This window comes from Terrapene carolina, unplaced genomic scaffold (genome assembly GCF_002925995.2).
Source record: "Terrapene carolina triunguis isolate 2854851 unplaced genomic scaffold, T_m_triunguis-2.0 Scaffold374, whole genome shotgun sequence".
In the NCBI taxonomy this organism is placed as follows: Eukaryota; Metazoa; Chordata; order Testudines; family Emydidae; genus Terrapene; species Terrapene triunguis.
In genome coordinates, this window is record NW_020664725.1 from 17968202 (window position 1) to 17982590 (window position 14389).

Consider the following 14389-nt stretch of genomic DNA (forward strand, 5'->3'; position numbering starts at 1 on the left):
AGTCTGCAGCTACCCCTACTCTCTGCCAGGTTGTTGCTGCGCTCTCTGAGCCACTGAGAGTCACCAGTGCTGGGTTTGGTGCCTGTGCAGAGCCGGAGAGTGGCAGCGATGTCAGGCAGGAACTTCTCCCTCTCTCACCAGTGAAGGAAGGGGAGAAGGGGACTCATTTGCTTCTGAAGGATCAGGTGGAGGCTGCTGCTGGAAGTGGGAGATTGGGCTTGATTGACAGGTCTGCTCCTATAGGCCAGTTCTGCCATCACACCAAATGGAAAGGCCGTGGGCCAGTTCTGCAGTCCTTACTCAGGCAGCACTCCTATTTGTTTCAGTGGGAATTTTGCCTTTAGCAAGGGCTGCAGAGCTGGGCCTGAGCCTTTCTACTTGGTATGATGGCAGAACTGGTCTATAGGATTTGCAGATGTGTCCATCAAGCCCAGGCTCCTACTTCCAGCTGCAGCCATGACTGACTTTTATTTAGGCTGAGCCAAAGCTGATGCCATTAGGGCTGGCAGTGAGTGACTCTGGGGGAAGCAGGTGAGGTCTGATAGCTCAGTAAATCCATTCCCGTGAGAGCATGCTCCTAACGTGGTCATACAACCACACCTTGGCGTTATGGTTCAGCATATGGCCCAGCCCGGTGGAGCTACAGGGTGGCCTGCACAACCTAGGATTTAACATCTCTCAAGTGCTGAGCTTTCTACTCCCTGTAGCAGTGTTTGGTTTAACCCTTCATGTGCTGTTACCAGAGCACCCTCACCAAGACACCTGCTTGACCCTTCTTGGGGCTGGGCAGTGAGGCGCTTTGACTGATGCAGACTAAATGTTGTCCTCCTTAATGGCCCCTTGAGACAGACTTGCTGACTTGGTGCCTACAGTGGGAAGGGTTCAGCGAGAGTCTGTGCTGGTAGCATAGCAATACTGGGAGCCAGCCTGGGAGATAGAGAGGGAGCAGAGGGGGGAGTTCACAGGGGCTTTCCAATAAGGGAGTCTGGCTGTTGACGGCTAGTCCTTTCCTGCTTGCATTCCTCTATCTGTACAGTGGGGCTTGTATTGGGGCAGTCTCTGAGCACACCCCTTTGTGGCATGGCATGCTACTGCACCAACCTACATAGCTTTCAGCACATCCAGTTGCTGCGGTGACTTAGGCTGAGTCACATCAGAGTCCACCCCTTTGTGGGCAGTAAACTCCAAACAAACACAAAATCAAAACAATTCTCTATCCCCCGTGGGCTCAGTTTCCATCACTGTTTTATAGAGCCTTGATTCTTGAGGCAGCTCTCCCTGGAGCCTCTAACCCCGGGGTTTCTGTGGGAGCCTCCTTCCAGATTCCCCTCTCCTCCTAACTGAGCATCTCCTGGCTTTTTATGAGCACTAGGTGCTCTCTGATTTAGTCACCTGACCCCTCAGCAGCTACTCCACCTTTGGGTCTGGGACCAGGCCCCCTTAAAGGGCACTCATCCAGTGACAGGGCCCATGATCCCGACTCCTTGTGAGACTAAACTCCTTACTGTTTGAAAAGCAATTTGAAGAGCTGAGTGCTTGGCAGTCAGGGGGAGGTCAGGCTGGCATCCTGCACCAGCAGTTTATAGCAGAGTGCATCCCTCCCCCCAAGCACCCATCATGGGCAAAGTACATCAATGAGGCACTGAGAAACCAGAGGGGTGTATTCTTGGTCCCATTGAGATTACTAGCAGAGCCCTTGCTGACGTTAGTGGGGCCAGGATTTCACCCCAGGACTTGGTGTTGGGACCCAATCGGGAGCCTGGTGAGAGTCCCATGTGAAGCTGTCTGGGGCAGGAGGGCATGTTCTGTGTAAGGAATGCTGGCCATGGTGGAGCCCTGCTGGCTCTCCCTCCCTCCTGCGTTTTTTGTTTCTCAACATTGTAACCACAGACCCTGACCATGCGGTGTCTCCTTAAGCAGTGCTGTCTGGGATGCTAGCCCCCACTTCTCATGCGGGAGCAGTGCTTATGTGGCCGAGTGCCACCTGCCCCCGTTCACTCCACTTTAATAAATGAAACATGCAGGCGGTTTGGCAGGCGAAGCTGCTATTTGCTCATTACATAAATGATGGTTATTGAAGATTCCGTTAAAAACTCCATTACACTGAATGCAGATGTCACCCAGCGCAGATCTAGGGCCATCTTGAGAAAAGCCCTGCGCTAACTGGATCTCTCCGTTTAGACCTACCAGTGTCCCCACTCCTGCCGGGGGCCATCGGGGCCCTGGGCCCTGATAGAGGAGCTGTTAGGAGTTTTGTGTTTCCAGCTGGTGAAAAAAATCTCAGGGTTGGGGACTGAAATGTTTCTAAAATGATCTCTCTGCTTGCTAAGAGATGCCTGCTATTTACGTGTATATGAACAGCATTTACCCTGGTTTGTGGCCTTTCCGTTCCTGCACCCACTGTTGACTCAGCTCAGCAACTGCTCTTCTGTTTGTTAATTATTAATACGTGTCTCCAAAGAGTTTAATTGTAGCAGCTCCTGAGCTGAACCCTTGACTGAACACAGGACCTGGCTGGCATTTCACACCGGTTCTCCTGGTCACAGGGCAGGTTCCAGAGACCTTCTAGCCCTCAGAACAGCATAAAACACAAGGTCACGAGCCTCATCCATTGTGTCGAAAGCAGGGAACCCTCCTGGAGCTGGGTGGGGGAGCTGCAGGCAGCGCTTGTCTGTAAGGGCGAATAAATGCAAGATTCAAAGGCTGTTTCTTCAGCCCGGGGGTTCCTTGTTACTTTTTTCCATGGAGTGCAAGTCTCCTTCACCTTCTGTGGCTGTTCTCCCCCTCTGCTGCCACTGACTATTGATGGGAGACTGGGTTGATCCAGGCCAGTGGCTATGTGCTGTCTCCACACACCTTCTCAGGCTGTGCAGGGCTTCCATTAACACTCCATACCTCCCCTGCAGCTCCTGGCGTGGTGGTGTGGCCAGGACGTTGCTGTGCTCTGGCTATTCCTGGTTGCCAGAATGGCCCCTTGGGGCTATAGGCAGTCTTCAGACATAGCCCCCAGGAAGAGGAAGCACACAGGTAGGGCAAAGTCTTCTCTGCCCTGCTCCCCTGCTGTCCCTGCACAGCCAGGACAGAATGTGGCCCACACTCTTTACCAAAGCTCACAAAAGAGGGGCCTCTTTCCTCTTTGCCCATCCCACCTGTCATCTGAGACCCACTCCCATCAGGAGAGGCTTGGGTTCTACTCCCTAAGAATGAAGCACTGCAGGGACCTCAGATTCCTCATGCTGTGCAGTCACACACAGCCCCTAAACCCCAGGTGTCAGGGGACAGGAGCTTAATTCAGAATGTCATCGTCCCCTTTGCAGACTATTAGCAGCCCCAATGGAGATAAGCTCTTTCTCTGTTGCATCAGGGTTGTGTTTGTCTGGGCCTGTAGAACAGAAGGCATTAGCTGTTTGCATGGAGGAATGGGCCGCTAGCTGCAGCATCTCAGGCTCTGACTGCTGTCTGGGCCCACATTGGCTGTATCAAACTAGCTAGGGTGATGCACAAGGAGAGGAGACAGCCTGTGTCACAAGCCTGGCAGTAATCTGCCTGGGGTAGCTTGATACCCACTAGTGTGTGTGTGAGGGACCACGTGCTGCTGTTAACCTGCTAGCATGCGAGGGAAGGGAGCATGTGGAGCCAATGAGTGTGTCAGAGCTTCTGGAACCCCATGCTTTTCTAGGGGTGTGTATGCACATACTTTCTAGGCAATTATTTCCTGCATGCCGGTCTCGAGCGCATATCTGGGCTGTCTAATGTACATGACCCCTAGCATACACACCCCAGGAGGGCCAGGAACCATGCCTGGGTGGAAATTAGAGAGGAGGGGCCTTACACTTTTTAAGACTTTTCACTATGGCATTTTGGTCTATGGCATAGAAGTATCCATTCCCTGCATACACAAGAGTCAGCCTAGAATGAGAGTGGGGAATTGTCACTGGTTCCCACTGGATACATCCAGCAGAGCCCTGTTCGATGTCAACCAAGGGCTCCAGGCAGAACTGAATTCACTTTTCTTAAGTAATTTGATTTCTGTCCCTTCACTGCCTCTGACTGCCTCTGCAGTGAGTGCTGGTCCTAAGGGCGCGGATCCCAACACTGCAGTCAGCCAGGGTGCCGTCTGGATTCTGGCTTGCTGTGGTTTCAACACGATGAGATGCTTTTCAAAGGGAGCTCGTCCAGCTGGTCTGATTCACCTCTGAAAATGGTCTCCAAGCTGAAGGCTGGTCCTCACCTGTCCTGTAGCCAACCCTGCCCTGATGTTTTGAAGAGAGAGCTCTGCAATGTCCTTTGCTAGCATGTGTTTGTATCCCTGATGACTGTCGATGGTGCTGGGCACTGGGGAGACATAGGGACAGAACGGGTTGTATGAAGAGGAGGGCCTGAAAAATTGGTAACTTTATTTTTTTATCCAAAAAATCAGATTTTTGTATTTAAATTAGAAACCGTTTTATTTTTAAAAATAAACTTATTTAAATGTAAATGTGAAATTATGACCAACCTACGTTAAGGCCTAAACTTACTGTAATCTATTAAAATCATTTAAATTGAATAAAAAATATTAAGCACTACATATTTGCTGTGAAGTTTTGAAGAAAGTCAGTCTCTGAACTGGAAGTCACTGGCTAAGCACCTGGAACCAGAGTTTATTGAAGTGCTAAACCAGCTTTCAACAGCAGTATCTTTTCTGCAGGTGCAAAGAAAATATTTTTTTCAGTTTATTCAACTATTTCAATTCAATAACGAGTTCAGTCAAAGTTCAAAAACCAATTGGAGTTGAAAAAGCAGGAAAACTTGTTTTCCTCTTTCAATCTATTAATAAAAACTAGGTATGAGAGGGTTGAGATCTACTCATTCTAAAATCTTGAAGACCAGAAAAATCGGTTCAATTCCCTAACTACTACTTTTGTTTAATAAGTTAATTTTAAATGCAAAACATATTCTGATAAACTTTTTTTTATTTTATATCCAGCACATTTAAGGTAGTTTTTTTAATTAATAAAAACAAAATTAAAAAGCTGCTTTTGAGCATTTTTAACTGAATTTGAATTTCCATCCAAATTGAACCAAATCACAAGTAAAAAATTAATCATTATCTGCTTAATAAAAATGTAAAAAGTAAGAATCTGAATAAATGTTTAAGCTATACGATTGCTTAAATAAATGTGTATAGATATAGCATATCCTCCTGGTTGGCAAAAAGAAGCAACAGATTTCAGTGTACAGGCTGTATTTAGTTGCAAATCAACATGTTTTAATGTTTACCAACAATGAGAATCAACATCTCTTTATGAAAATAACTAAAAAGTACAAATGCAAAGCAAGATTAAAATCAATTATTTAAATCAAGGTTTCCTGCATGCTGATTTAAAGCATGATTAAAATTGATGATTTAAATCACTTTGGTTTAAATCAATCCACCCTGCTGGGTCTTTTATGCCCTGCATAACCTGTGGGTATCGATGCCAGGCCCCTCTAAGGGGAAACTGGGAGATTCTTGGGCCTCCCCTGTGCTTCAGAGAATGTCTCTTTCTGACCCAGACATCCTGGTCAGCATCTTCCCGCATCCAGTGCCTTGGAGACGGGGTGTGCTGAGAATTTGCTGTCTTGAGATCAGTAGAGGGCAGGGCTCTTATGGGCTTTCAGTCTTAGGACAATCCAGCCACTTTGCCAGCAGGAATTATTCTGATTCTGATTCAGAGGTGTTGGGCTTTGCTGACTGTGTGGCATAGACCTGATACAGGCAAACCTGTGATGCTGCCTATTGCAGGCTGAACGTGTGCGGCAGACCCAGAAATTCTGTGACCCATCAGCCCCAGCCCTTCCTTCCCTGCCACCCATAGCTAAGTAACTGTGGAGCCAAGGCCATATGTACAGTTGGAGGAAGGAATTGACACAATTTTATTCAGTTAGCTTTTATTGGCAGGACAGGCTGTACAAAAAAAGCTAGGCTGCTCAGGTCTTTGCAGGGCAGGTCTGCTCCCCTCAGGATGGGATCACTCCCAGTGTCTGGGGCTTGATCCCCCAGGGCCAGGCGTGTGTCATTCCTCAGCTGGTGGCAGGTGGCTCTGCTGTGTCGTTCTGTCTCCCGTGGTCAGGCGCAGATTTTCCTTGTCTCTCTGCAATGAGACATCTCTTATGATCCTGGGTATTTGAGGAAATCTCTTCCTTGCACTCCCTCATATTTAGGATGTGGGGTGGAAAGTGTCTGTGTCTCAGTCTCTCGTCTGTCCTGCTAACTGCACAGTTGCTTCTTTCTGGGTTCTGACCATGCCTTGTGGCTCCCAGTTTGCACCTGGTTCTCAATTTGGTGGGAGTCTGCCTTTGTTTTACCATGTCACTATGGCAAAATATTGTCTGGTCTCACTTTTCTGGGCAGGGACCTGGCACAGTCCAGGGTGTTGCTGTTCTTGATTTGTTCTTCCCAGTGACAGGTCTGTTGGTGTTTTAAGCATTGGTCGATCACACAAGCTGAAACAAAAGGCTGGTGCTTCCAGATGAGAAGCACAGAGAATTCGGTGTTTGTTTGAGGTATGGAGATCCCTGTGCGTGCGCTGCAATAGAATTTGGAGGCATGTCAGGCTGTTGCTGGTGGTTACCTGAATGGGGCAAGCTGACTGGAACAGAGGGAATTACCAAGGGAAAGTTGGTGTTAGGTTTTCTTGGCCTGCCTGTTGCAAATGGGAAGTGCTATCTTTCCTGTGTGACCTCTGTCGCTGTTCCCTTTCTTGTACAGTCATTTGCATTGTCTCTTGATCCAGGAATACTTAACTGACTGAAATCGCTTGCACGTCTCTCCTCCAGGTGATGAGAGTTCGGGGTCAAGACTCGTGGGTTCTGTTCCCAGCTCTGTCACTGCCTCACACTGTGACCTTGGGCAAGTCATTTACACAGGTATAGAACAGAGCTAATGATACAAGGGTTGTGAGGCTGCAGGATGTCTGAAGTGCTTTGGGATCTTCAGACCAAGTGCACATTGTTATTATAATAATCAATTTACTCCTATGAAATAATTCTGCAGGCAGATGTGGTCAGGAATCTTGTATCTGCGGAAGAGCTGATTTAATGGAAATAAATTAAGCTTTGGTCTGCCTGGAACTGATGAGCAGATTAACCTGCCAATCAATCCCCTCTCTTACAGTAACTGGCCATGAGACCATGGCTTTGCCCATTAATTCAACACTCACTGTGAGCCACTCGTGCTGGGAGTCTGTCTAGTCTTCCAGAAAGCCAGACCATAAGTGCCCCTGATTGGGTTATCGCTCTGGCAGTATTATTACTGCTTCTCCATCCTTCCCCTTCATGATTCTTTTCATTTATTAAAGGGAAAAAAACCCAGCCACTCTCAATCCCGGCTGGGATCTAACCGTGTCTGACAAATGCTGCAGGCCAGAGCAGTCTGGTTTCAGCTTGACATTTATGTGGCTTCAAACAAGAGCAATACTTTCTCCATGAAGCCAGTCAGCTGCCTTCTGGCAGCTCAGACAAGTAGTGGGCATTGGCCATCCAGGGGGCCCAGCTAGCTCTGCAAGCAGCAATTGGTGCCCCCCAGGTGAGTGCTGTTACCCCCCTGTGTAGAGACTGGGATGCGGTGGCACTACAAGGGGAAGGGATTAGCTCAAGGTCACACAGTAGGTGAGTGGCAGAGCCAGGAATAGCACCCCAGAGCTCTGGAGTCAGGCATCCTGATCTAACCACTTGACCATGTTGTCTTCACAGCTAGAATGACTGAAGTGGCCATTATTGGCCCTGTAGAAGTCGTGGAGACGGGAAGGTTGGTCTGTCCATCATTTGGGTATCAGCAGGCAGTCGAAGGCTTGTGTGTGTAGAAGGGAGGCACCCTAGAAGCTTGTGACCTAGTTGGCTGTTTTTCCCCCCCTGCTGTGTTTGCTGGTTGCTGCTGGGAGCGTTAGAGCTGGAAAGGTGCCCTGAGGCTGTGGCTTAATTAATTAGTGTTTGCAAAGTGTTTGGAGATGCTCCGAGGAAGGGTATAGCAGCACAGAGTGATGGTGCTGCTGCTGCTTTTGGAGGTGGCTCTGCCCTTGGAGGGAGCTGCCTCCAGATGTGGCTCACCCCAGCCCCAGAAAACTGTATGGGAAGGGGGAGCTGGTACTCAGGGGGTGCAGAGTCGCTAGGCAGCTTTTGGCCAGCTCACATGTGCAGTGTTTGCCCAAAAAGAGGGAAGACGTCTCAACTCACCTGCTGATGAGGGTCTATCCTGGGGATGAGCGTAAAGGGTTAGTTGAGTGCTATGGCTTCTCGGTGCCTACGTAGCTGTGGGGAGCCCGGGTTCTATGAGGCCAGCATTTGGGACCTTGAGATGCTGTGCCATGGATAGTTCTTGCTTGTCGTACGGGGCCAGTTTAATGGGAGCCAGAAGCTTCAATACACCTTGCAGTTTATTGAGCAAGGAGCTGATAACCCCACACTTGTTTAGCAAAGGAATTGGCCATTTGCCACCTGCTGAGATCCCTAGTGTCCTGAGGCATTGGGGGCCAACACAACTTCAGCTTCAGGGGCTGGGGGGGGGAGTGTTAGTTCAGACCCAAGTGGCAGGAACTGTGGGGGGAGCCACTTTACATTTATCCCCCATGTCCTGAGGCAAGTGTGTGGCCTGGTCTGGTTTATGGCTGACAAATGCTCTTCTCTTCCCCCCCTCCTCCTCCACCCCCAGCTCAGCCTGCTTGCCCCTATTTAGAGACGTGTTTTATAGTTCAAACTCTAGACCCCGGGCAAAGGTTATGGCAGCAGCTGGCTCCATGCTGGTTAGTTAAATTCTTTCTAAGGGACATTCAATCAAATCATTTAATTCTCTTCCCCTTTCCCCCCTTATTGTCCCTGAAACTCTTTGAATCCCCAAGACAAGCCCCCAGAGGCCCCATCCCCAAATCCTACCCAGGGAGCAGCTGCCACTCCCTCCAGTCTGCCTGGATGTCTGATTTTGTGGGTCTTGCATGTTCTTCCTTCCCCCGTCCCTGATCGCAGCTGGGGAAGGAAAGGGGGTGTTGACTCGGCCTCAGAGAAGCAGGGGATAGTGGCATTTTAGCTGGGAGGGTGAAATTGGAAGTGCTCTGCGCCCTGGTTGCTGCTGTCGGATGCTCTGGAGGAGGCAGCACCTTCTCCCTTCTGAGTGCGAGGCAGATGCTCAGCCACATGACATGTCTAGAGTTGGCTCTCATTTGCTGCAGCTCCCCCCCTCCCTGCACTGCCGGTTCAGTTTTGTCTACAAGACTCCAGAGGAAGAGTCAGGCGGCCCCAGGGACTGATTATTATGTGGACAGGGAAGACACAACAGCCAGTCCCATCTCCGTAGGATGAGGTGAGGTATGTGCAGCTGTTGCCTGCCCAACTCCCAGCATGCCAGTGATACCACAGGCAGAGCCAGGAAGAGGATGCATTAGCATCACAGGGCTTTGCAGTCTGTGTGCTGGAAAGAGCTATCAAATTTCAGTTGCCTGGGCAATAAGGCTAGTGAGACATCCGGATAGTTACTGGAATATAATCCCTGGGCACCTGAGCTCCAAGGAGATGATCAGCATGGGAGATAACAATACTTCATAAGGGCATGGCTTACCCTGAACCCCAGGGGGAGTAGAGCAGGGTTAGGGGGGACAGTTCAGCACAGGGCCAGCCCTGTGTGCTTGAGTTTCATAAATGAAAAGTTCCAGTAGAGGTCCCAGGACCTGTTGCTAAAGCAGCTGTTCTGTACAAAGTAGCTCCAGGCAGGAGATGAAAAAGACTCTTGTATCTGGCTGAAGCTGCAGGAGGAATTTAAGGAGGTGGACTTTAGCTAGGTCAGTTGTTAATATTCCTTTTCTTCCGAGATGTGCCCTGGACTCCTCATGGCCGCAGGGAGTCAGGGCCTCTGCGTGGGTCACATCCAGAAGATGGCACCTGCAGCAACCCCATGCTGTGGCACTGGCTTGGAGAAGAGCACTCAAAGGAGCATGGACATTGCCAAGCTGTCTCTGACTGTGTCTTTCTAGTGCTTCCTCTCCTCTCCCAAAGAGGCCAGTCCCAGCTGCTTAAGTGCATGTTTCCCTCTAATGGCCAAGTATGGAATAGCCTGGCTATCGGAAAATGTCTTCTGAAACCTAGTATCAGAGGGGTAGCCGTGTTAGTCTGGATCTGTAAAAAGCAACAGAGAGTCCTGTTTCAGAGTAGCAGCCGTGTTAGTCTGTATCCGCAAAAAGAACAGGAGTACTTGTGGCACCTTAGAGTTGGCATCTTTAAGACTAACAGATGTATTGGAGCATAAGCTTTCGTGGGTGAATGCCCACTTCGTCGGATGCATGCTTATGCTCCAATACATCTCTTAGTCTTAAAGGTGCCACAGGACTCTCTGTTGCTTTCTGAAACTTAGTCCTCATGCTTAGAAATTGAAGGGTTAATAGCTCTTATCCTGTCTAATGGAGCTGTGGGTGTTCCCCTTTGCATTGCTGGCACCACTTCCGACAGTGCTTAGCATTCCAGCCAGCATGGATATGCAGCACACACCTGCAGTGTGGCTTCGGCCTCCTCCAGAATGCAAAGTGCTGGTTCAGAGCAATTAGAACTTCTATGGGGTATTCTGTAATGTGGGAAGTGAGGAGAGAAGGAAGATTGGGAGGTGGAAATCTCTTGTGTGGGCGCCTCCTACTGGCAGCTTCCTGCTGGAATGTTTCCTGTGGGAGAGGACAATGATTTGACACTGGCTCCCTTCCCTTCCCCATGTGGCCTCATGGTCGTGGCTGTGGTAGCAGTAAATAGTGGTTCCCTATAGAGGAGAGGTAGGCAGGTCCACAGACCGAGCCCAGATCCATCCACCATTGGTGGCCATTGGTTCCTCCACCGCCAGCCTCTTGGAGAGCAGGCCCTGGGCTGCCGTGGTTCCTCTGGAGTCTCCAGAACTGACGTGCAGCTGGGGTTTTGTGTGACAGTGCTTGGGCCATCCTGCTTTAGAAACGGGAGCAGGAGCTGAATGTTTGCTCCCTAGCGCAGGCTGGTTCTGGCCTGTCTCTGCCCACATGGCCTGGTTGAGTGGAGGGGTTTGGCATGGGCTGGGCTGTGAGGTTAATGGTGCTGTCTCCTTGGCTAACGTGTGCTCCTGTCTCTCCCTCTGGCAGAATCGGAGAGTCTAGTGAATGGCAACCACCAGCTGTCTCTGAATGATGTCCATAAGGGGCAGGGAGTGAGGCCCCGGCCCAGCCACAGCTCCCTGGTCAGCTCCATCGAGAAGGACCTGCAAGACATCATGGACTCTTTGGTGATGGAGGACTCGAGCTGTCCCAGGAAAAAACTCTCTGCCAATGCCCAGTCCCCTGTGTCCTCAGTGGTGAATGGTGGTGGGCACTACTTCTTGTCCCCACCCTTGAGCCCTGGGGCCATGTCTGTGGGCTCCAGCTATGACAACGCATCCCCGCCCTTCTCCCCGCTTTCGTCCCCAGCCAGCAGTGGCAGCTGCACTAGTCACTCTCCCAGTAGCCAGGAGCAGGGGCCGCCCATCCCCCCAGTGGTGCCAGTGAGATCTTCCAGCTACAACCATGCCATGCAGCCCCCACAGCAGCGGCCACCTCCACCTCCATGTGGGGGCTCCAGCCTGGACCTGAGGAGCAGCACCATAGGCACTAGTGGGACACATCTTGCAGAGAGTCCCAAGATGCAAAGGAGGGCAAAGCATGGCATTCCCCTGAGCCCCAAGCCTGGCCAGAGAGCCCTGCACCCTGAAGGCCCTGGGCTTTCAGCCTTCTCCAGCACCCGGAGAGCTGCTGAGAGCACACAGCTGGGCCATCCTAACCAATATGTGCCCCTGGTGTCTGTAAGCCGGAGCGACTATGTAGCAGGGAGCCCCCAGGCTCAGCCTACCAACATCCCCAACAGCCCCCGGCTGGCACCCAAATTTCAGTCACCGTCTTCTCAGAGGTTGAAAATTGTGGCTCTTCAAGAGCGTCCACCCAGCCCCTTCAGGGAGGGCAGGGAGCCCCCTGGCATTGACAGACACCTGGCCTCCAGCCCCTCCCAGCAGGTGTTGGCAAGAGGCTTCCAGCCACTGGAGACTGTGGGTTTCATCCGCGTCAATCAGGACAGCCGCTCTCTGCAGCCCCCTGAGAGTCCCAGAATGGGCAGAAGGAGCGTGGAGAGCATGAGGGATTTGCCTCCCCTCAGCCCTTCCCTGTCTCGCCGAGCAGCACCCCTGCCCTCTGCCTTGTCTCCCCAAGCAAGGACCCCCCAAGAGAGTCCCTCACAGCAGACCAAACTGGCCAAGGAAGTTCCTGAGAGCCCTCGCATCCGGCGCAAGGCAGCCAGACCCCTGGAGAGGCATGAAGACTTCTCCTCCTCGTCCTCCTTGACAGGGAAGAATTTGAGAACTAGGAGCCCCTCACCCATCTTCCAGGCAGAACTTGCCTCCCAGCGTAAGCCCAGCTTTGGCATCACCCTCAGCCCTGCATACAGCCTGGGATCGCTGGTTGTGCCCTCGCCCCGTCAGAGCCCCCGGGCACAGAGGAAGCTGTCAGGAGACCTGCGGCTGCCTGTGAGTACGAGGGAGCGCAAGAACAGCATCACTGAGATCAGTGACAATGAGGATGACCTGCTAGAGTATCACCGACGCCAGCGCGAGGAGCGGCTGCGTGAGCAGGAGATGGAGCGCCTGGTGAGAGGCATGGCATGCCATGGGGACAGGATGGGACGGGGTCTGGTGGGGGGTAGGGCATGGCATGGAAGTGGGGCCTGGTAAGGAGTCGGAGATGGGGCATAGTGGGGGAAGCACTATGGATAGACGCTGAGCTCTAGGGCAAGGGGGAGCACTGGATGTTGAGGGAGAAGTGAGGTCTTCTTTAGTCCCCGCTCGTTGATACTGTTGCCTATTCTGAGGAGCATGGGTAATGCCACAGTGGGTAAAGCACTGGATGTTTAGGAATATCCGGTTTATCCAAGCCCCTTGCAGCAGCTGGGAAGAGGCTCTTGGTGTTGCTGGAACTGGTTACAGTGATGCTGGCTAGGTTGCTTTGACTTAGACTAAGGCTGATCAGGTCTCAGGGCATCCGTTGGTCCTTGAGAGTGTCAGGAAGGAGCTGCCATCCCACGTGGTACTGTTGGCCAGCTGCAGGCTGGGCTGTTTTGCCTCCCCGCTGTGCACCATGGGAGGCAGGACACCAATCTAGCTGGGTACGTGGTCTGAACGGTGCTGGTCAATCCATTCCCTGTGGGATTTGATTCCTGGGCCCTTTCTGCCCTGCTGACTTCAGATTCACATGCTGTATATGACTGGCTGCGTCCTCCCACAGATGGGGCAGCAGTGATAGGAGCTGCCCCACTCATTAGTCTGCTGAGCTGCTGGGTAAGGCTGCCTGTGACCCTTGCCGGCTCCCCTCAGCACAGCATCCTCAGTTGAGGAGTTAATGTGCTGCGTCTCTGACCTGCATTCATCACAGCTGTAAGCTCAGACGCTATTATCTGCTGACTGTATCCTGGTCCCCTCCCGTTTCACATCATGTCTGGCAAGTTCATTGGAGCCCTGGGGGGCTGCTGTCGCCCTTGCTCCCTGTCAGAGCGGTGTTTGCTGAGAGTGAGGCACTGGCTGCAGTGACCCCTTTTCCCTCCCCCTCTGCTCCAGCTGGCATGCTGCTTTATAGGAGCAATAGCACTGCAGTTCCTGCTATAACACCCATTACACATCCATGGCAGGGGACGTAATTAGTGGTCAGAGTAAGGCACTTATTGGTGAGCCCCAGGCTTGTAGCTTGATACAGAGCCTGGAAAGCTCTTGCCTTGTGTACATGACCTACAGGCCCCCTACCCCCGCAAATGCCTTACAGGGATTTGTGAAGGGGAGGCAGGAAGCCAACCACAGTGCCCTCCACAGGCTCAGCCCATCCCTCGGATAGGGGAGAGAGCGGATGGCCGAGGGGCTTGTGGCATTGGCTACTGGGTTGCTGCGGCCTTGCACAGTCTCCAGGATGCAGAGGGTCTGGGATCCTCCTTGCTCTGGAGCAGTTGCCAAGCCCTCCCCTAAGTCTGACTCTGCCCTGTGCTTTCACACAGCGCTGTGGGCCTGACCCCGCTGTGCCACATACTGATACGCAGACCACATGGCACTGGAAGGTGTATACATCATTGGAAAGCTCTCTAGTCTCTCCACTCACCTCACTGGCACTATACGTTCTTGCTGTCACAGTGACCTGGGATTTTTTACACCCTCGGTGATGTTTTGAGTCTGACTCTTTCCAAGCCCAGATACCAGGGAGCCCAGGCAGTTGCAATAAGGGCTGGTGTATTCTTTGCATAGGGCCTCGGACTTGTACTGTTTTCAAACCGGTTTTAGAGTAGCAGCCGTGTTAGTCTGTATCCGCAAAAAGAACAGGAGTACTTGTGGCACCTTAGAGACTAACAAATTTATTAGAGCATAAGCTTT

The 14389-nt window shown here is 51.5% G+C and overlaps 1 protein-coding gene across 24 annotated transcripts in view; it reads left to right on the forward strand.

Annotated features, from left to right (window-relative positions):
• PHLDB1 (pleckstrin homology like domain family B member 1) overlaps positions 1-14389 on the forward strand; it is a 108290-nt gene that overhangs the window by 50401 nt on the left and 43500 nt on the right. For all 24 annotated transcript variants that reach the window (XM_024207331.1, XM_024207325.1, XM_024207324.1 and 21 more), the window contains one exon: positions 11103-12628. In XM_024207331.1, coding sequence (XP_024063099.1) covers positions 11103-12628 — 1526 coding nt within the window. The remainder of the gene's footprint in view (positions 1-11102; positions 12629-14389) is intronic.